At 38.9% G+C, this 24619-nt stretch overlaps 1 protein-coding gene across 1 annotated transcript in view; it reads left to right on the top strand.

Moving 5' to 3' along the window:
- The window catches only part of DEUP1 (deuterosome assembly protein 1), a 427064-nt gene that overhangs the window by 222781 nt on the left and 179664 nt on the right, over positions 1 to 24619 (top strand). Inside the window, exon 6 of the mRNA XM_044071821.1 lies at positions 131 to 373. Coding sequence (XP_043927756.1) covers positions 131 to 373 — 243 coding nt within the window. The remainder of the gene's footprint in view (positions 1 to 130; positions 374 to 24619) is intronic.

The raw sequence follows: 24619 nt of genomic DNA, 5'->3' as shown, positions 1-24619 counted from the left end.
CTTTAAGCAGAAGATTGTAAGTATTGATGTTGATAACAACTGCGTGTTGTCTTTCTTTTCCATGTTAAAACCTTAACATTTACGTATTGTAAAATTAAATCACATTTATCTGTTTATTCTGTTTTAATAGCAAGTGCTTCACACTTATCAGGGTCAGATAGCCAGTAAAATGCAACCTCACGTAAAGGACTGGCCACCCACTAAAACGGGCTCTGAACATCAGAGAAACACACTGGAAAATTCCATAGAAGTTCTCAAGGGCAGTGAAGCTATCATTACACACTTGAAGGCTACCAGAGAAGACTTGAGCCAGCTATGTAAACAAAACTATCAACTATTACAGGAACTGAGTACAACTCAGAGGCAATGCAAGGTATTGATGAAACATTGATTTATGTTAATATCATGAATTAGAAAATAATCAAACATAAAGGTCATCTTTGAAAGATAGTGTCAGTGTGGCCATAAAGTTTTTAACTTGTGTTTGAGTATGTGATCTCCTTACTTTGCTATTTTGGTTTAAAGTCTGCAGTAGGTAGTTTGTTTCTTCTGAAAAGGTTCACCTCACATAAAGTATCTTCTTCTTATTTCGGCTTTTCCCAGTTAGGGGTCACCACAGTGGATCACCTGTTCCCTCATGATTGGCAATGGAGTTTTACGGTGTTGAGTTGCCAGCCCGGCGCCCAACCTTCCATGGAGGACACACACATGCACGCACTCATGCCTAGGGCCAATTTAGAGTATCCAATCCACCTACAGCATGTCTTTGGGATGTGGGAGGAAACCGGAGCACCCGGAGGAAACCCATGCGACCACAGGGAGGACATGCAGACTCCGCACAGAAGGCACCCCAGCCGAGAATCGAACCGGATCACCTCACATAAAGTATAAATAATTTAATGCTGAGAACTATATATATGTTCATAGGTTCATAGGTGTGTACTAGGCTAAAGGCCGTGGAGCCTTTACAAGCCTAGCCCATAGGATTGCCCTGGCATCATACTACCCAACCTTAGTTCCCAGTGCCTCTCTCAAATAGAGCCACTGGAGTGATCCCCAGGGTGAATTTTCTATTTCCCATCCACTCATCAAGATTTCTCTTGAAGAGGGCCAGTAAGGTGCTCTGCTTGACATGAATGGGAAGCTTATTCCAGAGTATGGGGAGTCTTTGCGAGATGAACCTGTCTCTCCAGAATGTTCTGTTAATTGTGGTAATGAGGTTGTGATCTCTGGAGCATGTGGCATGGGGGGATTGGGATTTCTTTAGGTGTAGCATTTCAAGTAGGGCTGGGTCAGACATTGCTTTTAAGTCAAGCAGAGATCACCTCTAAGTAGACGATAAGAGACTGAGAATAGCTGAAGTGTCTTGAGTCTGTCCATGTAGGACATGTGATTAACGCCTAGGATCCTTTTTTGTGAGGTACTTTTGTGGCCTGTCCAGCTGTTGTAGGTGTCTGGTCAGGTACATGCCAAATGGGTGTTATATTCGATGATTGGTATAATGAGGGATCAGTAGAGAGGGATGATGACCTCTTTCTTCCTGGATGCGAAACCTTTGGTTATAGGATGTGCCACGTAGAAGGACTTTCTGACCACAGTAGTAATGTGGTGGTTGAAGGTGAGGTGGCTGCCGACCTTAGTCCCCAGATCTCTTATGGCCCCTTCAGTGTTCAATGGGCTCCCATCAACGTGGTAATTCATGGTAACTGAGTTTTTTCCAAAGGGGGTGATAATGCATTTTTTGGCACTAAGCTTCAGGCCATGGTTCCAACACCAGTCATTGGTCTCAGAGAGGCCCTTTTGTAGGATGTCTGCATCACTTGGGGAGTTGATAATAACTCCTAGCTTGCAGTCATCAGTGAACTTGGTCAGTCAAAGTCCTTCTGTGCTGGCCTGGACTTCTGAGAAGTAGATGCTAACCAGGAGAGAGCCCAAGACTGAGCCATGTGGGACTCCACTCGTGACTGGTCGACCGTCTGACTTGGAATCTGCAACTTTCATTCTGTGTGTCCTGTCTGTGAGCCAGTTTGCAACCCACCTAGTGATGTAAGGATTGATGCCTAGTTTGGTGAGTTTATCAATAATACCTGAGTAAGGAATGGTATAAAAGGCCTTGGCCAGGTCAAGGTAAGCTGCATGCATTGCCTTACCCTCATCCACAGCCTTGGTGACTGCCTCAAAGAAGTCAACCAGGTTCAGCAGGCAGGATCTCCCTTTGACAAAGCCAAACTGTGTGGGGTCAAGAGTTTGGAGATTGCCTATATCTTTGTTAAGCAGGTCCATGATGATGCACTCCATAGCATTCCATACCAGATTCACCAGGCTAATGGGGTGATAGTTCCCAGGGTCTGTAGTTGCTCCTCCTTTATGGAGCGGGATGACTGTAGCAGTGCGCCATTCATTAGGGACATAGCCTGAGGTAAGGTTGTGATTGAACAGGGCACACAGATGTGGTGCCAGTTCGTTTTGAAGCTCATGTAGGATCCAACCCGGGATACTATCAGGTCCCATGGACACTGTATTCTTGGCTTTGGACAATGCATCTTTTACCTGTGCTGCAGAAATGGTGGGTACCAGGCTTTCTTCTGGTATTGTGATAGGGCCTTTGGGGGGGGGTAAAGTTGGCACTTAATCTGTTGGCCAGTATGTTGGCTATATCTGTTGGCTCAGTATATGAGGTGCCATTGTGCAGTAACTCAGACCAAATCTGGGTATTGCCTTTGAGGTTTCTGATATAGCTGTAGAAGGCTTTGTGGTTGTTTTTGGTGTCAGAAGCAATTCTGCCTTCATAACTGGCTTTAGATGATTTGATGAGGGATCTCAGCTTTTTCTTGATACTGATAAGGGAGGTTTTACAATCTTGTGACTTCATTTTTTTCTGCAACAGTTGCTTCCTTCTCTTGTAGAGTTTATTGATGGCTGGGGACCACCAGATTGGCTTCCTTTTTTGGAGTAGAGCATCTTAGTTCTATTTGGTATAGCAAGGTCCATGCATTTGTGTACATGCTTGTACCGTGCATTGGTGTATGATTCGGCAGTCATGCAGCTATTTTCTATTGGCACAGGTACCGAGAAGTTAGCCAATTCTGTTTTTAGGAGCCCAAGAAGTTAGCCACTTCTGTTTTTAGGAGCCCAAAGTTGGCTTTAGAGAAGTTTATGATGGTGGTCAACTTAGCAGGGGGTGTAGGTGAGATGGAGATTTCCATGGTGATCAGTTTGTGGTCAGATTTAACCAGGGAGGAATTGACTATAGGTGTGGAGAAATGGTCTCCCCATGTTGGTGATAACCAGGTCAAGAATGTTGCTTCCTCTAATGGGGGTCAGAATGAGCTGCTCCAGGACATTGGAACTGATAAAATTCCAGAAAGCATTGGACCTGTACATTGGCACTTGAATAGTTTCCCAATTGATGGAAGGGTAGTTGAAGTCACCCAGTATGAGAGTATTGGGTTGGACCTTGATATATTCCATGGTTCTTAGGAACTTGGAGTGAGAGTCTAGGGACATGTTTGGGGTTCTGTAGCAGGCTATGACTTGTATCACCATCTTACCCAGTGATAGTTGTACCTGAAGTATCTCAGATGCATTACGCTGGGCTACCAGTCTAGAGCTGTGCATATCCTTTAAGAATATGGAGATGCCACCCCCTGTGGAGCTTCTGGACATATTCTGGGGCCGAAAGGTATGGAATGAGTTGTAGCCTGGGAGCGCAGGGGTGCTTTCTGCCTCTTTAAACCAGGTCTCCGTTACAGCACAGATGCTGACATTCTCCATTTTGAGGAGAGCTTTGAGCAAGTGTAGCTTGAGATTTAGACTTCTTGCATTGAGCAGCTTGAACCTCAGATTGCATTTGTTTGTAGCTATTACAGTGGAATTTTGGTCTTTGGAACTTTAGAGGTGGCAGGAGCCTTAGCCAGTACCCAGAATATAAACAAACCAAACAGAAACTGGAAAAGCTGCAACAATTTTATTCCGGTACCTCGGCTGAGTGCCTTCAAAGGAATAAATATGCAACTACTTGCTGCACCTTATATACTATGCATCACACCAATCAGTTAATTAAACAATTACAAAAAGTTAATAAATCCAAATAATTAAAGAGACATAGTATGTATAAATGCATATATAAATACATATAACTATTTAAATATAAATACATATTATATTGGCCAAACTAAACGTCAATTAAAAATACGCATTTTGGAACACATGGGTGATGTTCGTAATGCTAGGATGGATAGCCCGATCTCTGAACATTTCAACATAGTTCACAATGGAATGATGGATTCTTTATTTTTTGTGCCTTAGCTAAACCTGAATTATATAACACTGGGAATTACTTACAGAATCTTTTGAATCTGGAAAGCAGATTCATTTTGAAATTTGGCACCTTAAAACCAAGGGGTATGAATTTAGAAGTTAATCTTACTATTTGACTAAGTTATTATTGCAACATTTATATTTATAATATGATTGTTTTTTGATGTTCCTCTAGATAACTTTTCCTGTATGTATTTATATTTAAATAGTTATATGTATTTATATATGCATTTATACATACTATGTCTCTTTAATTCTTTGGATTTATTAACTTTTTGTAATTGTTTAATTAACTGATTGGTGTGATGCATAGTATATAAGGTGCAGCAAGTAGTTGTATATTTATTCCTTTGAAGGCACTCAGCCGAGGTACCGGAATAAAATTGTTGCAGCTTTTCCAGTTTCTGTTTGGTTTGTTTATATCTACAGTTCGATGGGTTTTTTCTATTTTCTCTAAGAGACTGGATGCCTTTACAATGTCCAATTTAAATGGTAATGGATTTTTGTTTGCCAACTTGGCTAAAGAGAGGGATAATAAGTTGGCTCAATTTGATCCGTGGACTGTGTCTGGTAACAACACCTTTGATAAGAAGTTTGAAGATTTGAAGAAACTAAGAATTAAGGAGACTTCTTTATTTTATGATATACGTTTGTTGGAGAAGTATGTTGAACTTTCTATCACACCTAGAGGCTTGAGAATTGATAAATTGCCCGCTTATAAATTTTCAGAAGATGAAAATGTTTATTTAGAGGAATGGAAGGCGGCTTAGTTGCAGTGTACTCTTAGCTGGTTAAAGATTTTAATTAAACGCAACCGGAGAAGTCTGTGGTTAATCCAAACTCAGATTGCAGAAGGTGAGGCCAGTTTAGCTAATGAATACCCCGACACAGCATTTTTTTCGGCTTTGAAAGGTATCAATGATGAAGTTCGAAAATTGAATGTGATGTCATCTCGAGAAAGAAGAAAAAGCTCAATAGAGATGTTAGCGATTTCAAAAAGAACCTGGTATATTCCTGGCAACGTAGAAGGAAGAATGGTTTGTTCCAAGTGAAGGGTGCGGAAGGAAGCTCACGTAGTTCACGTAGTGGCCGAGACTCGTCAGTCTCATCGTCGGATACAAGCTGCAAGTAAGAAAAGTGTTTCTTTTGAAAGAGTGGATATTACAGACGACATCAGCGTAGCCTCGGACACGGAAGAACAAGGCAGATGGAACTTTCACCAAGGTTTCAAACGTAAGTCGCGACAAAAGGGTCGTAACCGAAGATATTGATTATGCCATTTTGTTGGACTTTGCTTCTGTTCCTTTTTTCGCCCCTCGGAGTTACAACGTTGATGATGGTGCCTGTGTTCTAAGTAATGTGAACTCTATGCATATTGTTAATCTGAGCGATTTCATTGTTACTTCCGATATGTTGCTGGTATTGGATAAGGGCAGTAAATTTGTCCCAACTAAGATACCAGCTCTTTCGGATTTATTGCTAGATGTTAAACGCTTCTGTAGGAAGCTTTACTTAAAAGTATTTTTTGAGTTTAAAAGCATTTCTGACACTATGCAGGTTGAAAATGTTGCACCTAGTGTGAGCGCTAGCACTGTTGATGCTGATACTGATATTTCTCTTGATACTGAAGACCTGTCTATTCAGTATAGATCCTTTAATGGAGCTTTCTCTATATGAGTATAATACTGAGGGAGTTGGTGATTTTGCTGTGGTTGGTTTTGATTCTGAAACTATTATGGATGCCATTCCTGATTCTGTAAGCACTTTTGAAAATACTGAACGTTTTTTTACTGGTTATGGTAAATTAACAGTACCCCGTTTGCTTGTTTGTAGTTCCTTTTGTCCACCAAAAAATTCCTCTGCTTTGAGGGCTTTTGAAAGTGTTTTGTGTAAAAAAGTAGAAACCGAGTATGCTGTGTTTTTAAAACAATTTATTAGATTTAATCTTACAAAGCCAGAATGGTTGGCTTTAAAGAAAATGAAAGAAATTTCTAATAAATATATTTTTTGCACAGCAGATAAGGGGGGTAATTGGGTTATAATGGAAAGATGTCATTATTTAAAAATGAATTATGACCTCTTATGCAATGACTGTGTTTATGAGGAATTACCTAATAACCCGATTAGTGAATTTAACTTAGAACTTTTGGAAGTGCTGGAAAGGGGTGAAAGATTAGGCTTCCTTAATAGCAAGGATGTTAAAAGATTGTTTATTGCTAACCCTAAGGACCCTACGTTCTATGCACTTCCTAAAATACACAAAAACTTGTGAGATCCTCCTGGTCGCCCCATTGTATCTTGTTGTGGAGGTTTTTTGGAACATGTAGGTATATTCTTAGATAGCATTCTTAAAAGAGAATTAAAGAATGTAACTTCTCACATTAGTAATACCAACCAGTATTGTGAGTTGATTAAAAACTTCAAATGGGAAAAAACTTTTTATTGGGCTACGGTAGATGTAAAGGCCCTTTACACCAGTATCAAGACAAAATTTGGTTTGGAGGCCATTGGTAAAATTTTGGGAGAGGGTCCACGAACTTCATTTGTTATTTTACTTTTAGAGTTTGCACTTACTCATAATTATTTTCTTTTTGAGCAAAGAATATTTCTTCAGAGAGAGGGGACTGCTATGGGGGCTACTTTTGCCCCCACTTATGCCATCCTATTTATGTCATATTTTGAAATCAGTTTTTTGTATACTTTAGATTTTTTTCAGAAAAAAGTTGTCTCTTATTACAGATACATTGATGATTTAATTTTTATCTGCAAGGGAGATAGATTGGACTTTGATGGATTTGTGACAAGTCTCCATCAAAATAAATTTGGTCTGGAATTTACATACATTGTGAACACTCGAAAAATCCAGTTTCTGGATATTTTGTTGTATGTAGATGAAGAAGGATTAGTACAGTTCAGACCGTTTAGGAAAGACACAGCCTCTAATAATTTTTTACATGCGAGTAGTGCACATCCTGCACATTTAATTGAGGCACTTCCTTTTGGGGAGTTTAAACGTATCCAGGAACACACTTCTGAGAAAATTTTCTTGAATTTGGAATTTGAAAATGTCAGACACAGATTGATTATTAGAGGTTATTCTGAAAGTCTGATTAAAAAAAGTTATGATAGATTGTTAAATTCTAATAGGAAAAGATACAGGACAAAAAAAGTTTTTCAAAAAAGCTTAAGAGACAGTGAGGCTGTATGTGATAATATTGATAATATATTTTTTGTCACAAAATGTTCTCCCTTTTCTATGGTGTTGAAAGATATTGTAGATTTTTTATGGCCAATTGTTTACAAAAATGAGATAGGTCATTTGTTCCCAAATCATGTTTCCTTTTCCTATGGTATATATGCTAATCTTAAGGAAATTTTGAAATCAAAATTTAATAGTTGTGTTTCTGTTAGCCCTAGTAGTGTCACTCTGCCACATGGTATGTTTAGATGTGGAAAATGTAAAATTTGCCCAAAAGTTAAAAATTTATCAGGCAGTATTATTAATGGGGTAAAATATACTGCTCATAATAATTTTAATTGTAAATCATGTGGGGTAGTGTATATTATTGGTTGTGACTGTGTTCCACCTAAATATTATATTGGCCAAACTAAACGTCAATTAAAAATACGCATTTTGGAACACATGGGTGGTGTTCGTAATGCTAGGATGGATAGCCCGATCTCTGAACATTTCAACATAGTTCACAATGGAATGATGGATTCTTTATTTTTTTGTGCCTTAGCTAAACTTGAATTATATAACACTGGGAATTACTTACAGAATCTTTTGAATCTGGAAAGCAGATTCATTTTGAAATTTGGCACCTTAAAACCAAGGGGTATGAATTTAGAAGTTAATCTTACTATTTGACTAAGTTATTATTGCAACATTTATATTTATAATATGATTGTTTTTTGATGTTCCTCTAGGTAACTTTTCCTGTATGTATTTATATTTAAATAGTTATATGTATTTATATATGCATTTATACATACTATGTCTCTTTAATTCTTTGGATTTATTAACTTTTTGTAATTGTTTAATTAACTGATTGGTGTGATGCATAGTATATAAGGTGGAGCAAGTAGTTGTATATTTATTCCTTTGAAGGCACTCAGCCGAGGTACCGGAATAAAATTGTTGCAGCTTTTCCAGTTTCTGTTTGGTTTGTTTATATCTACAGTTCGATGTTTTTTTTCCAGTACCCAGAATCCCAGGGTGACAGATGCAGGCCGCCTCTGGCAAAGCATCGAGGTCTGTCGATCATGTCATCCCAGGCAGACAGATACTGGATCCCCTTAGAATGACAGCAGAAACATAGCCAATTGTTGAAGTCAATCATTTTCTGCTCATACTGTGGTATCATTCTGGGTGATGGTAGAATACTGCTCAGGGCTAGGGTCATACCTGCCTGGGCCACATAATCCGAGAGTTCCATCACATCTGTTTTCATGTAGTCCATGGAGGTAAGTCTCAGGTCATTCACACCCACATGGACAATGACTGAGTCATATTTGTACTTGTTGTGGAGTGACCTGAGTGCATGTGTTATGTGGCGGATCCTGGCACCTGATAGACAACTGAATGTCACCTTCTCCTTGTTCAGCCTATTGAGTGGGACATCAGTGTGCCTCACAATTGAATTTCTTATGATTAGTACATTGGGCAAAGTGTTTTGCTTTAAGGGCTTGGGTTGAGGGGCACACTGTGGTGGTGAGCTATGTGTTCTGGGGTTGGTGTTGTGTTGTGGTGGTGGTCAACATCAATCCGCATTTAGTTACTTTGCTTCCTTCAATTTTCATTAGTGGCCATCTTTGCAGCATTTTAAGGACTGTTTAAATGACAGGCTTGAAAATGTAGTGAATTAATTGCTTGTTTCAAAGTAACAATTGTAGTTCAGTGTTCAGACAGTTTTAAATATTGCAGCTAGAATTAAAATGTCTCGGGGTTCTCTGTTGTTTGGGTAAATTTGTATTGACAGCCTCCGCAAAGGTGAGTGCATGGTTTGTGTTTCTATATGTGGGTTGTGATGGTTGGTGTTTTGGAGGGCTGTGTGTTCTATGTAGTGAGTTGCAGGTGTTGACCTTCTCCTCTTGACCAGCTAGTACGATCTTGGTTGGAGCGTGCACTGCTTCCAGTTTGGTAATATAAGTGCATCTGTCACAGGTATGAGTGTTGAGAGGTAAGATGAGAGGGTTATCAGTGTACATTAGACAGTTGCCACACTGTCTCAGAATGCCCAAGTGCACCAGGTTAGCAGGAAAAAGCACAGGAAATTGCCCTACAATCATACAAAGAGGGGTGGTCATAACTAATAAGTGCTAGTGCTGTTACTGCATAGGAACAGCTAGTGCTGATAACGCCTAAGTGTGCTACAATAAATGCTGCAAAAACCTGTTAAAGTGCCGATTAAGCTAATTGAAGTGCAAGAAGTAAAAGAACAAGCACGTTCTAAGGGGAAAATTGAAGAGCAGACTTTCTGGCACTGGTAATAGTTTGCCTCAGCTAAACACCGCTACACAGTGTGCAAACATGGGCTTTTAAACCAGAAAGTTGAAAGTGATGTAAAAAAATGCCCAAATGGCCAATAAACTGCAATTTCTAGGTCTCATTCTTCTTTGAGTTACAGACTTTTTGTGTTTTATCTTCGGCCCCTTGCAAGGCATCCTTTTGCTTAGACACCTCTTAGTTTAAGACACATATTTCTAACTGAAAGCCTTGTATTAATAGACTTTTCACCAGGTACATTTACAGCTGCTGTCACCAGCACTTTTATGTTGTGTGCCTGGATGTTTTCCATCCAGTGCAGTTTATTTTACCTCAAAGTTTATTGTACACATTATAATTGAGACTGCATTTAAACTACACATTTCTCTATGTCCCAAAACATGTTTATTAGACTCTGATATATATGCTCAGTTACCATATCTATTTGATTATGCGCAGCAGTATCATCTTGTTCATATACTTCTTTTAACAAGATTTTTATTTCACTTCTCACCTACTTAAAGTCAGCTGTCAGCCCTTTCTGTCCTTTTTGATATTCAACAACCATACTGTTTTGTCAGTTCTGTGGTATATGCCTGACCACATTTGTATAAACTTTTCAAACACCACTGGATGTAATTTTTGACTTTAATGATAAAAAGTCACTATTACTTGTTTTGTTAACATGTTGTCAGTAACCTTTTGCATCTCTGAGATTTCCTCCCTGAAAGACTTCAAGTCTCTTTGAAACCCTTTATACTCCTTTGTGAATAATTAAGTCTGCCAAAGAAGAACTGCACTCAAAAACTGACCAAAAAAAATGTTTTTCAGCAAGTCTTGACCTTTTCTGCATTCCTAATGCCTCAGTATAAAAAGTAAATGGTTACTGTTATTTTCTAATTTGTTATACCCCAAAAACGATCAGATGGAGGCTGCCACTGCCAACATGATCCTGTTTTACAGTCAGTGCCTTTGTCTTCCAAACGTCATGTTCGAGGGACAGAAAGAAAGCCTTATGATAAGGGGATCACTTACTGTAGTTTTCTCTCTCATCAGTTTAAAACAGTGCTGTAACTGCCTACTTTTCACTGTCAACATCAATCTGCATTTTAATTACTTTGCTTCCTTCAATTTTCATTAGTGGCCATCTTTGCAGCATTTTAAGGACTGTTTAAATGACAGGCTTGAAAATGTAGTGAATTAATTGCTTGTTTCAAAGTAACAATTGTAGTTCAGTGTTCAAGGGTAAGAAATCTGACACCTGTGATTAATAGGTGTCGTGGGCTGAGATGGTTTGCATTGCATTGACAGTTTTAAATATTGCAGCTAGAATTAAAATTTTTAATGTTAATCTTCTTTCCCCAACTCACTGGCTTGTCTCAACAAAATAATGTATACAATACAGAACAATACAATGCAAAAATGCTGCAATGAAACACCAGAAAAAACATGCACTTTTACAAAAAGTACAGTGCAGAAAAAGTGCAGAATCAACAGAAAGTAAGAGTTAGATGAATGTATTTGCTTTATTTCTTTGTGGCACTGAGTTTTATTAAAGGGTGTTACTACGGTGGTGGTGCTGCGGTAACATTGTCACCTCACAGTAATACGTTGTCCTGTTCGATTCTCAGCTGGAGCGTCTTCTGTGTGGAGACATGCGTGAATGGGCATACCTTCGTTGAAGGTTGTGCGTCAGGGCCAGCAACTCGGTACATAAAAATCTACTGCCAATCATTAGCGGAAAGGAGTTCCGCTGTGGTGACCCCTAACCGGGAAAAGCCGAAAGACACAACAACAACATTTACATTAGAAAACTAAGCTTGAAAGCCCTGACTTTGTTCAGACTTCAGGCTACACTATTTATCTGAGGTGTGATGCTGGCGATCTGTAACTGATAACACACATTTAAATGTCATTGTTTAAGGGGCATTGTTTTCTTAACGGATCTGTAGTTGAGATAAGTGACATAACTTAATAACTTTGCCACTTTTAGTAGCCTTTGTGATGCAACACATGAGACAAATGCAGGAAAGAAAGGCAAAAATAATTATTAAATGATTGTTTTTTTCTGTATGTGAAGTGTTTAGTGCTGGATTACAGAGAAGGAAAATCACTTTTTGGAAAGAGAAACATGACTTTTGGGTGGAGTTTTTCTTAACTTAATAAACCATGAACCGGGTCAAAATTTCAACATTCTTAAATTCTATAGGGGTCAAGAACATTACAGAGAACATCATTATGCATTTCCGTAATATCTCTTTAATGAAGTTTTTAAGAATTCAAAGCCTGTTTGCAAATATTGTCATATTTTTTCTTATCACTTCTTAAGCACCGTATAGCCAAATATATTTAACACTAACTTTTTGTGTCAGAAATGCATTAAACATATTGTTTTGTATCCCTTCTAGTTTATGCATCTTTTGTTTCATAACATTTTGCTTTTTAGCACCCTTTGTTTTTATTTCAGTATTTTGTAAAATTGCTTGATTAGTTAATACATTCTCTGACAAAGTGTCTGCAATCTTCTCCCATTTTAATAAGCACGCTGCTTAATTTTTTAGCATCAGTTTGAAATACATTTGATTGTCAGTATCACTCTGTTGCATGCTAGTAGTACTGCCTTCAGATATACACAGTTGGTTAACAGCACCTTGCTTGATTTCATTTTGTATTTTAGGTGCACTTAGTACTTTGCATTTGTCAGTTTGAAGCGTGCACAGAAGTATTGGCATACATGTAACTCAGTAAAACTGTAATTTGTGTCATCATCAGTCTCCCTCTGCTGTATCTTAAAACTTGTCTTTTTAGGAGCTAATACATTTTTACCTTTAGTGCAAGTATGTTATGTTTTATCTGGTCTATATCAGAGCAATGAAAGTGCATATGTGCGACTACACAAAAGCCGACACATAATACACAAAACCTTTAAATAGTGAACAGACACATAATTGAATTTTTTCCTAGTGAAAAAATTCACGTGGCCGTTCGGAGAAAAAAAAATTAAAAAACATTATCAGGTGGGGGCTTCGCCCTCACACCCCCCATTGTGGGGGGCTGTGACCCCACACCCCCGCAACTAAATATACCAACTCTGAGATCACACTATAGCGAAGGAAAGGGCAACTCCGTATAGTTGGTCAACTACCTCCTTGCCCTGTGACATATTCATCAAATCGCTTAAATGCGGATCAATGAATATGTGTCGCTCTTTACTTATTTGCTCGGAGTCCGTTTCGTGCTTCTGATATAGATCCGTTTTATCTGTTTTGTTTTTCAACTTAACAGTGCAGGACAGGACAGCAGATCAATTTTCTCATTTCATTATTTTTGTTGCAGTAGCTCACCATGCAAACAGGTTTTATTTTCTGTCTGCTTTTATAAATGCCAGCACAAACAACTTATAGTAATATAATCATCAGTAGCAAGGTTTGGCAAATTCTTTAGGGTATATACAGACTTTATGTTGCCTTAAAATTCTTTTCATAGGTTCATAGGTTCATACTAGGCTATCTGCCCTAGGGCATTTATAAGCCTAGCCAGCGTGTGTGTGGCTTTCACCACCCCTTAGGATGAGAATACTATACCCATTAGTTTGCTGTGCCTCTGTCCAGCAGTGATACAGAGATGATTCCCTGGGTAAACCTACGATCTCCCATCCACTCGTCAAGATTTCTCTTGAACAGAGTCAGTGAGGGGCTCTGCCTCACATGGACTGGGATTCTGTTCCATAGTGTAGGGAGTCTCTGGGTGATTAATCTGTCCCTCCAGCACGTCCTATTTATATCCGTGTTGAGGTTTAAGTCTCTTGCTCTCGTGGCTCTGGTGGATTTGGATTTTTTGGGGTGGAGCATGTCCATTAATTCTGGGTTGGACATGGCCTTGTATGTCAGGCACAGATCACCTCTGAGCAGACGGTATGCGAGTGAATAGAGCTGGAGTTTCTTCAGTCGGGCATCGTATGACATATGTTTGAGCCCCTTTATCCTTTTGGTGAGGAACTTTTGGGGTCTTTCCAACTGCTGCAGGTGTCGGGTAAGGTACATTCGAATGGGCGTTGTACTCAATCATTGGTCTGATAAGTGAAGAGTACAGGGGTACAATGACCTCTCCTGATCTGGATGTGAATCCCTTCATGATCAGGTGGGCAATGTAGAAGGTCTTCCTAACCACTTTGGCAATGTGAGTGTCAAAAGAGAGGTTACTGTCAACTTGGGTCCCCAGGTCCCTGATAACTTCTTCCATGTTTAATGGATTACCACCTATGTGGTAATTAGGGGTTACCTTGTTTTTCCCAAAGGGTATGACTATACATTTTTTGGCATTTAGCTTAAGGCCATTACAGTTTTCACTCCACTGTTCTTAAGCAGACTCCTTTTCTTGCTCTGTATGCAGTAACAACACTTTCTTACATATACACAGCTTCAGTTATTTCTTGATTACATATTTCCTACTACAAAAATATTTTCCCAATGCATTTTTTCTGCAGCTTAGTACAGTCATTATGCACATTTTTTTTTAAACATTTGTTGACCAGAAAAGTCTGACTAGGACAGAGCCTATTTTCAACGGAGGCCCAGGTAGAAATGCTCCAGATCTTGGTAAACTACCTGTTAGCAGTTTAATATCACTTTGTTAAAACATTCAAAATAACTTCTCATTCTACCACTGTTTTTCTGCAATTCTTTTACACTTGGTTTAGCAAAAACTGTTTCACTTTCCTTAAGTGTCTAGCTTCTGCAACTCTGGTCCTTTGTATCTGGCCAACAGATGTGTGCATTAATTTCATTTAGCAGAACACAGGTTAAGAAGCAACAATTAAAGCTTACATTTTGATTTTGAGTCTTTTCTACAGTTTTTACTGAACACATTTGCAACAAGGTAAACTCCGTAACTTGTAATCATGTTTTTTTAGAATCTACCACTAAGCTAACAGCCAGCTAAAAGCTCACTCAGCAAAGCTTCCATGGGAGGTTTGCTTTTCTTTTGCACATTTCAATACATTGCCAATTCTAATGCAGCCTTGGCATACTTAGTATTATTCCATTTGGCACAAATACAGTTTCATACACTTTGAGAATAAAGCAAAGTGCTGTTTTTTCAATGCATTGCTTTATTTCAGTCAGTTGCTTTACTTCAAGTATGCAGTCAGTAAATAAAGCAACTAACTCTTTCTTCACTGACTGTCTTAGCATAAAATGAACTACTGAGCATAGATACTACCGACATCCCATTCATGCAGCCTTCCCCTGGTTAAGACAGCTACACATTAAAGCTTTAGCACTCCAGTAATATCTGTAAATACATTTTTTTTCTGTTGTGTTATGTATATTTGCCATTTTAATGCACACTATGGCATTTATGCTCACTTTATTATGTAAAAATAGTAGTGTAGAATTAAATTTCACCTGCATTAGAATGTCAGTGTAATGTCTTGTAATGCCCCCTTTAGTTACACATTAGGGAATTTTACTCGAATAGAGTGCGTTTTCCATTATCATTCCTTCATTTTACTGCATAAAGTGCATGTGTTGCAAATGTAGCACTTCACAGAAGACACAATGGTGACATTTATAAATTAAATCATGTGTAATATAGTGTGGTGATTCTATCTTACAATGGTGTACATATGTTGTCAATAAAACTGCTGCTTAAAAATATGTACACATTGTATATAAAGCTGTAAACATAACTGCTGCTTTAAACAGTCATGCCCTACTGTATATTAAGAAGAAATAATTTCTGCATGGTTTAGTTAATAGAACTGATAATATGTAATTAGGTGATGTATAAGATGAGGGCTGTAGACCCACCAATTCAGAATGGTCTGTTTCTCTTGGGGGGACTGTAGGCCAGGAACATTTGTTTTGTATAATGTGCTACAGTATGAAGAACTGTTGTGGATTTTACTAGATGAAACCCAGTGATCTACCTAGAAAGGAATCCTGAGAGGTCAGTTTACCTGAAAGCACTTACGTGATGCGAAAATTAATTCCTGCCCAAGAATGGAATTACTGGACCTTGTGGGAGAGATTGTCTCTTTGGACTTGTATATATTTTGACTTGCCATTACATAAAGGTATCACACTTAGTGCACTTGTCTGTATGAAAATATTCTGCATCACTGACGTTTGTTTGATTTCAGAATGTACAGTGTTTATTTTGTAAATATGTGGACCTTAAGTCTTTAGTACAGTGCCACACATTATTTATTATTTTATTTATTTCCAGTTTGATGACCGGGGATGTCCACTGGGCTCAGGGAGCCCGTTTTCAGTGGAGGCCCGGGGAGAAAAGCTCCATGTTACAAAGTTTAGATACAGATACAATATAGAAAAGAAGAACAATTTACAATTATGTTTCATGTTAGAGAGCAGGTGTAATTTCTTAGGTACATGTTACCATTAGATACAGACACAATATTATTAATGAACAATTTATAGTTACATTTCATGTTATAGAGCAGGTGTAAATTCTTAGGTACAAGGTACAAATTTGATATTTACAATATGTACATGTGTGTGGTAGCCTACAGATCATAGCTAGAGAGGCTAGTAATCATAGCTGGAGAGGGGTTTAGAGGTGGAGAGAGAATTATAGGACTAGGTGGGGAGAATGCAGTTGCATTTTCTGTTAGAGTAAAGATAGGAATGTAACTGAGATTTAAAGTTTTCAAAGTTTGCACAAGTCCTTAGAGAGGAAGGAAGAGAATTCTATTTTTTTGCTAAGGAAAAGGATAGCAGGAGTTGACCAGCAGAGCGACTGGGTTTTCGGGCACTGATTAGGTTTTGGTGAGTAGATCTCTGAGGGGTGTAGGGGAGAAGGATGTTGCATACAGCAGGGCACGTAAAAGGTTGAAAGATTAGTTTGTGGGCTGTGGTAATCTGAAAATAGTCTAGATGGTTGGAGAGTTCAAGCCAGTGTAACAAATTAAGGGCAATACAGTGATGGGAGGAGTATTTGGCTTTGGTGACAAATTTAGAAATATTATTATAACAGATTTCCAATTTTGAAGTGAGTGTGGCAGATAAGTTAGTTAATAGAGGAGTGCCATACATTAGTGAGGGGAGTAGATAGGTAGTGGCAAGTGTTTGGTGGAAGGAGAGAGAATTTGGATGTTCCTGTATAGCATACCAAGTTTTATATGGGTTTTGTTAATGTTTTGCTGGATGTGAGTGTCGAATTTCAGGTGTTCATCAATAGTGACCCCAAGTAGTTTGGCAAAGGGAACAACCTCTATAGTGGAGTTGTTTTGGCTAATGATTTGAAATGAGTTTTTATCAAGAGAGGAAGCTTTTGAGGGAGAGAATAATAGTATTTTGGATTTGTTGGCATTTAGTGTGAGGTGATTCTGAAACATCCAATTTTCAGTGGTGGAGAAAGCAGCTTGGGTCAGTGTCTGAAGCTCTGGGAGGTTGGTGGCACTGCATATTAATGTGGAATCATCTGCATATTGTACAATGTTGGTATTGGGTATGGCTTTGTGGAAATTGTTAATAAAGATGTTAAACAGCATTGGACTGAGTATGGATCCCTGGGGAACCCCAGTGGTGGTGGGAAGGAAGGCTGAGGTGCCTGTCCCCATTTTACAGCTTGAGATCTATTGGAGAGGTAGCTAGAGAACCAGGATAAAGTATTCTGGGAGAGATTAAGGCCGGAGAGATGGTTTAGGAGATGGGTGTGGGAGATGTATCGAATGCCTTGGACAGATCTAGAAGAGCAGTAGAAACTATTTTTCCAGAGTCCCGGGCAAGATTTATTGTCTCTAGGAAGGAGAGAAGTGCAGTGGTTGTACTATGGCCTGGACAGAAGCCATGGTGGGTCGGAGTGATTAGTTGGTTATTGGCTAAGAATGGCATGAGCTGAATGTGAATGAATTTTTCTAGTAGTTTGGAAATTGGGGAGAGGATGGCTGTGGGGCAGAAGTTGGAGATGTTACTGTTTTACCTCCTTTATGGAGAGGTAAAATGAAGAAAGTGCGCCATAGTTTGGGAACATAAGATTCTAGCATGGCTCTATTGATCAGGATGCTAGTGGGAAGAGCGATACCATCTGCGGCTATTTTTAGGAAGGAGGATGGGATATTGTCTGATGCATTGCAGCAAGGTTTTAATTTGGAGAGTAATTTTTTATATAGGATGTTGAGATGGGTTTAAAGTTGAATATAGGCGGAGGGTGGAAGGTTTGTAAGTGGTGGTGACGAAAGGGTGGATTAGTGAAGAAGGGAGTTGAACAGAGAGGCTATTTCAGGGTCCGATTTTCTGGTGTCAGGGCAGGGGTTGCTTTTGGTACCTGGGTTGAGAAGATAATTAATGGAGTTCCAGAATTGTTTTGGGCTTTTAGATTGGGTAGATTGTAGTTTAATATAGTAGGACTTTTTGTCTCTGATGATTTGTTTTTTAGTAAAGTTGCGGAGTTGTTTATATTTAAGAAAAGATTCAGGCTGCTTGTTTTGATGGTATGTTTTCCAAGATTTGTCTCTTTGTAGCATAAGGTTTTTGGTATCTTTGGTTAGCCAAGAGGCGGATTTGGTTTTTACTCTTTTTGTTCTTGGTGGTGCTAGGGAGTTGAGGATGTTTAAGAAGGAGAAGTTGAAAAATTCTATGGCATTATCTAGTGGAAGGAGTTTTAGTGGGTTCCAATTTGTTTGTTTCAGGGAGTTAGAGAAGGTAGTTGGGTCAAAGTTTGTGAGGTTATGTGTGTGGATGACTTGGTGTAGGTGAGGAGAGGAGTAGGTAGCTTGGTAGATAAATGCTGGCAAGTGGTCTCCTATAGGGTTGGGTGTAATGCCAGAGTTTAAGATTTTATTGGGATGGGAAGCTAGGATCCAGTCTAGTGTGGTACTTGGGGGGTTTGTTTTATTGGGCCTGGTGATGGAGTTATCAATTTGTGTATAGTTAAATAGATTGATGGATATGGTGGGATTGGGGTTATTGATTTTATTCCTATCGATGTTTACATCTCCAAGTATATAGGTCTTCTGCTTAATATTGGTCGAGGTCCAGAGTAGTGGTGTTGTTACCAGGGGGGGTAGAGAGAGCAATGATACAAATGTTTTTGTGGTTATTTACTTTTAGCAGGCCTGTTACTAGTTCTGTATTATTGAATGTGGGGATAGGATTAGGGTATGGAGTGATGGATAGTAGGTTACAGTAGATTAAGGCTACCCCCACCACATTTTCTGTTTGGGCGGTTGAGTCTGAGGGATTGGAATCCAAGAGGAAGGATTTCAGAGTCACTGATGTGAGGTTTTAGCCATGTTTCTGAAATGGCTACAATGTCGGGTTGGTTATAGTTCAACCAGGCATGAAATTGGGTTACTTTATTTCTTAAACTTTGTGCATTAATAGTGAAGAATTTGAGGTATTTATGGTCAGCTTTATAGTTTGAGGTGGGGAGATTAGCAGTACAGGTAGTGTTTGGTCCAGGACGTGGATGTATATCTCCAGCTAAGCAGAGGTAGTTGAGGAAGGGTAGTAGTATTTTTGATTTGGTGTTTGGTAGTTGTGGGAAGTAAAGTATTAGCTTAGGAGTGGAGTACTTAGTTGAGGAAGGAAATAATTTTATTTTGAAGTAGTGGAGTGGGTTGGGTTGAACTATTGAAGTGGATATGTTGTGAAAGTGTGTTTTTGAGTGATAAGAAAAGAGGTTGGGAGTGGGGGGATAGGATAGGAAGGGTGGGTGGAGTAGGTGATGGGAGTAGGAGGTAGTGAGATATAAAGGAAGTAAGACTAAAATACAGATAGTTGGGGTGAGAATGATTTGAGGTAGGAGTCCAGGCATAGTGGATAAGTGTAAAGATATAGTAGTGGGAGATGAATTAATGAGTTAGGTGGGAGATGAGGAGTGACTGAGATAGGCAGGTGGAGGAAAAGGGGGGTAGGGCTGTAGAGGAGGTGATTGGTTGATAGAGAGAAAAGGGGGTGGGGATGTGGAGGAGATGACTGGTTGATAGTGAGAGGGAGGGGTTTAGGGTTCCAATAAAGGTAGGAGTACTGGGGGTGGGTGGGAATTGGGGGTAGGGTAGGGGAACGGAGCGGGAAGAGTTAAAGAGAAGGTGGCTGGCTGAAACATCCCTTTGATAACTGTTTGAGATTCTTTCAGGTAGCAATTCTCAGACTTAAAGGACAAAAATTAACTTGTTAAAGTTCAATAACTCACAGATCTATTCAGTTTCGTTTATACCATTAGTTAAGGCATTCCTTGCCTTGGGTTCTGGTCTTTCTTCAAGCTATTTTTTTCAGCCCACCCCACCCCACCTCTCTCTGGTCTTGGACAAGCCCTTGACTGGGTTTCAGGCTTCCATATGTACAACTGTCTTGGGAAGTCCCTTGCCTGAATATCAGGCTCCTACCTGTGTATCTCCTGTGGACCAGGCACTGGCCTGTATCCCTCTGTAATTTGTCTGCAGTGAGAGGCAAACATCTGTATTGCTTCCCTCTTCCATTCTGTTTTTATAGAGAGTTACATCAGTTCCACCTATGGACCATCTCATTACATGACAGATTTTCCATCTCTTCCTGGCTACATGAGTGGACCATCTTATTGAAAGGACACGTTTTTCAATTCCACTATATCACATACCCCTTATCTCAAACAGGGGGATATAAGCAACAGCATTGACCTGCAGAATCCCAGTATGGCCAGATAAGTGATTCAGCAATATAATCAGGATAAGGTCAGTTCACTGTCTTCCAGAGGTACTCCAGGATATGAGCATCATAACTACATGAAACTGCCTTCCATCTCCACAATCCAGTGAATACTGCATCGACATTTGCAGCAGTTTCCTGCATTTTTTAATATTACAAAGATGAATTTCAGAGATTATAGTTTCCTTATTTCCAACCACGGTATCTCTTGAAAGCTGACCATGCTTGCCAAATACCTTTTCAAGCCTGTTCATCTAGGTTATTGACCAAAACCTCAAAGAAATCTTCCCATCTGTTATAGACATTGGCAAAGGTATTTCCTTGTTTGTCATCACCAGACGTTTCAATGGTGTAGTTTCTGATCTTTGTTTGCTTTGTACCTCACTGGGGCTTTTTCCTCCTTTACGGGCCACTGTGAAAGATTTTCATGACAACCATTTTCCATTTGTTTTACTGTATTCTTTATTTCAGTTTGTCTTGTTTATGTTGTTTCTTGCTACCGTATTAACCAAATTAACCCCCTTATAATGTTCTTAATAAAATTACTCCTTAATTCATATTTAACAGACTTGCAAATTGAAAGATGTCTATTGTTTAGAATATACTCCATGTTGTCACTTCCTTTCATTTGCATGAAGAACTCTTTGCTATTATTTTGAGCTGTGGTTGCTATTAAAATTTTTAATTTTGCAACAGGGCTCTCCACTGAAGTTTTGCTGACTATATTTTCTCACAGGTTACCATCTGGCTTTCATACAGAGTTATATTGGGCAGCATATAAGTCATTTGCATTAGCTGTGGATCCTGTTTCCATGGTGTGCATTTCTTTACCCTGGTGTTGAGTCATGCTTCTCAAAAAACTTATCCACTTCTGCTGCAGACCCTGTGTCCTCACTAAAATCCACCAACACAGAGTACCTGGCATTTTTAGACTTTGTAACAGACTCTACATAAAAAGTCCACATTACCTTTGTTAACTGTAGTTCATTCCAAATTGAACCACAGCCTTTTCCAAACTAACAACATCTTGTTCCTTATCCTGTCTTCCTTGCAAGGCATCATTTTGATGAGACACCTCTTGGACTAAGACACACTGTTGTAACTCAAAAAACCTAGATCTTTCATTTGGTATATGCACAGGTACTGCTTGCAGCACCTTTATATTTTGTCATTATGTTTTCCACTGCATCAGTGTTTTTTATGCCCATTGTAGTTCAAACTCCATTTAAACCACACATATCTTTATGCCAGAAACTTGTTTAGTAAGTTTAGACAGACTTTTAGAATATGTAATTCCTTATTCTCATTGGCTTCACCTTGTTCATATAGTCCTATGAACAAGATTTCTCTCTGTCATTTTACTTTCCAACTGTTTAAGGTCAGCTAGTAACCATTTCTGACCTTTATGAGAATCAACCACTATACTACATGTGCCTCTCAGTTCCTTTCTATATTCTGTTCTTTATGAACTTTTCAAACACTGTCTGATTTAATTCCTCACTTTCCCAGCAACAGCACAACTTAGCAGTCATATTGTTTAAATGTTTTCTGTAACCTTTTCCTTCTCTGAGATTTCCTGCTAAATGAGAAAGTGCTTCATTTTCACAAAATCAAGCCTCTTGACATTAAAAAAAAAAAGCGAACCAAATCAGATAATTAGGTAACCAAAACATTATTCAGGACTTTATTTCACATTCTTGCCTTATTTTCTTCTTATCACTTTTAAGCCCTCAGCAGTCACATGGATTTCACACTGACATTTGTCTCTGAAATGCAATGAATGTACTGCTTTTTTCACCTCTTCTAGTGTCTGGATGTTTAGAACATTTAGTTTTTGAAAAACCTTTTTGTATTTTAATGAACACCTCAAAGTTCTTAGACATGGTTTAAAATTTGCTGCCTCTAATTTACCTCTGGAAAATGTTCTGAACATGTAAATCTTTAGATTTATTAGAAAGATATATCTTTAGCACTATTTTTCTTCACTTCCTAGCTTGAATTTACATGTAGAACACATTTCTTTTCAGGAACATTTTTCAAATACCAGTTTATTGTCCTGTGTTTCCAAATATGTCTGTTTTGATTGAGGGATATAACAACCTGCAAGTCTGTGTTGATTATAAATATAGTTCTATGTCCTCCTTTCAAAATATTTAAATTAATGTTTTGTAGATATCCTGAAATTTTAAGAATTTTGATTATGGTAAAGATTCTAGAATTTATCCTAGAGTTAATGGGATGCTAAGTTTACAGTGTTATCCTTCTCTAGCTATTAGGATCATAGGATCATAGGAAGTTACTAGGCTATTGGCCCTGAGGCCCTTATAAGCCTAGCCAAGAGTTTAGCCCATGCATAGACAAATCAGCACCCGATGCCCCTGTCCAGCAGGGACACGGGTAGAATCCCAGGGATGTATTTTCTATTTCCCATCCAGTTATCCAGATTGCGCTTAAAAAGGGGTCAAGAGGTACTCTGCTTGACGTGGAGAGGGAATCTATTCCATAGATGGGGAGTCTCTGAGACACAAATCTGTCCCGTTAGCAAGTCCTATTGATGTCACAGATCAGGTTGAGGCTGTGTGTGTGGGTTACTCCAGTGGAGCTTGACTTGCGGATATGTAGCAGTCCCATAAATTAGTACTAGGCTAACTGCCCTTGTGGGCCATTTTAAGCCTAGCCAATTATCCCATGTGAGAATCAAACCCTTTACTTTGTGTTTGTAAGGTAAACACCTTAACCATTATGCCAACCTCCCACTATTAAGCCTGTAGACAAAGAACAAAGTATAGTCATTATGAATATTTTAAAGTATAAATGGATGTTTTATGCAGATTTACTTGACATTGATATCTGTGGTAAAACAAAAAAGACATGTATCATCAACCTACGTATGATGTGCTTGATTTAATTAATAAAAGTGCTAGATGTTAGATTTAGCTTGTTTTCTCATCAAGATAGCTCTAAACTCAGATATCTACAGTCTGCCAGAATCCCAATTTTTTCTTGTATTCCAAAAATACATAAACATGCAAAACAATGCTCCAGAAAGACCTATTTATCTCACGTTGTACTAGTTTTACAGAAAATATAGGTAAGGTTATTAATAATCTTATGAACTGTCCCAGGGATTCAGAAAGGCTTATTGCACTATGGAAGCCGTAACCCCAAACATTTCCACAGCATTTTAAGCCTGTGTGATTCAGAGACCACTGTCCCATTACGGCTTTGCAATAGCATTGGTGTAGCACAGAAAGTAGCTCACTGATGAAGCTGAATGCAAATGTGGCAGTGTGGAAAATGTCTAATGCAAAATACAGAACTGGATGATTATATGAGTATTCACAGATTCACTCCTGGCTTTACTGACCTGGCCATCCTGAAGAGAGGAGTATCAGTCTGAGGGTGGGTATTGGTGTGACACCCAACACTGCTGCCTGTATGTGATCGGCACCATTATGTATCATCCCCACACTGGGTCAGTAATCAATGAGCCTGAATCCTCACCACTGACACTGGAGAGAGACGTGCACTTGGAATACAAATGGATGCACTCAGTATTTCCAGATGCAGAGCTCTCTGCATCAAGTACAGTTTCCCTTAAGAGCACACAGGGTATATACTCAGCCTGGGGACTGGATGTCTCTTTATCTGTCTCCCTCCAGATCCACAGTAAGACTCCCCACTGATACAGCTGTAGGGTTAGGTCCTCATCCAAGTGTTCAAGCCAAAGCCTCCAGCACCCTCTCTGTAAACCCAGAGCTTTGTGTCCCTGCCGCAAGTAGATAACATACACACTCTTTAAGATTTAATTTCCACACACACCTGGGAAACGCTGGCACAGATTACCCACTCTACCAACTTTGCCCAGACTATAAGGTATAAGGCTCTTAAAAGGGTATCCAATTATACTGTGTCATTTTAATACTAATACAAATGGTAGTAGTTCAACAAGATGGCCAGGCCTACTGGAGTGGCCCACAAAGTGTCACCAAATAAATATAAGTACTCTCAAAGGTCAGATACTGAGGACCAGCTACAATAAAAAATTTAAATATATTTAATAATAAATAAAAGAGTGTGAAAATATTGAATATATATTCAAACTAAACCACAGAGCTCGAATCACAGAAAATATTGAAAACAACATTGATGGACAGACTCA

The sequence above is a fragment of the Protopterus annectens genome, chromosome 5.part0 (assembly GCF_019279795.1).
Source record: "Protopterus annectens isolate FY-2018-M chromosome 5.part0, PAN1.0, whole genome shotgun sequence".
Classification (NCBI taxonomy): domain Eukaryota; kingdom Metazoa; phylum Chordata; order Ceratodontiformes; family Protopteridae; genus Protopterus; species Protopterus annectens.
The sequence above is the reverse complement of the archived record's forward strand: the minus strand, read 5'-3'. Positions and strand labels throughout refer to the sequence as shown.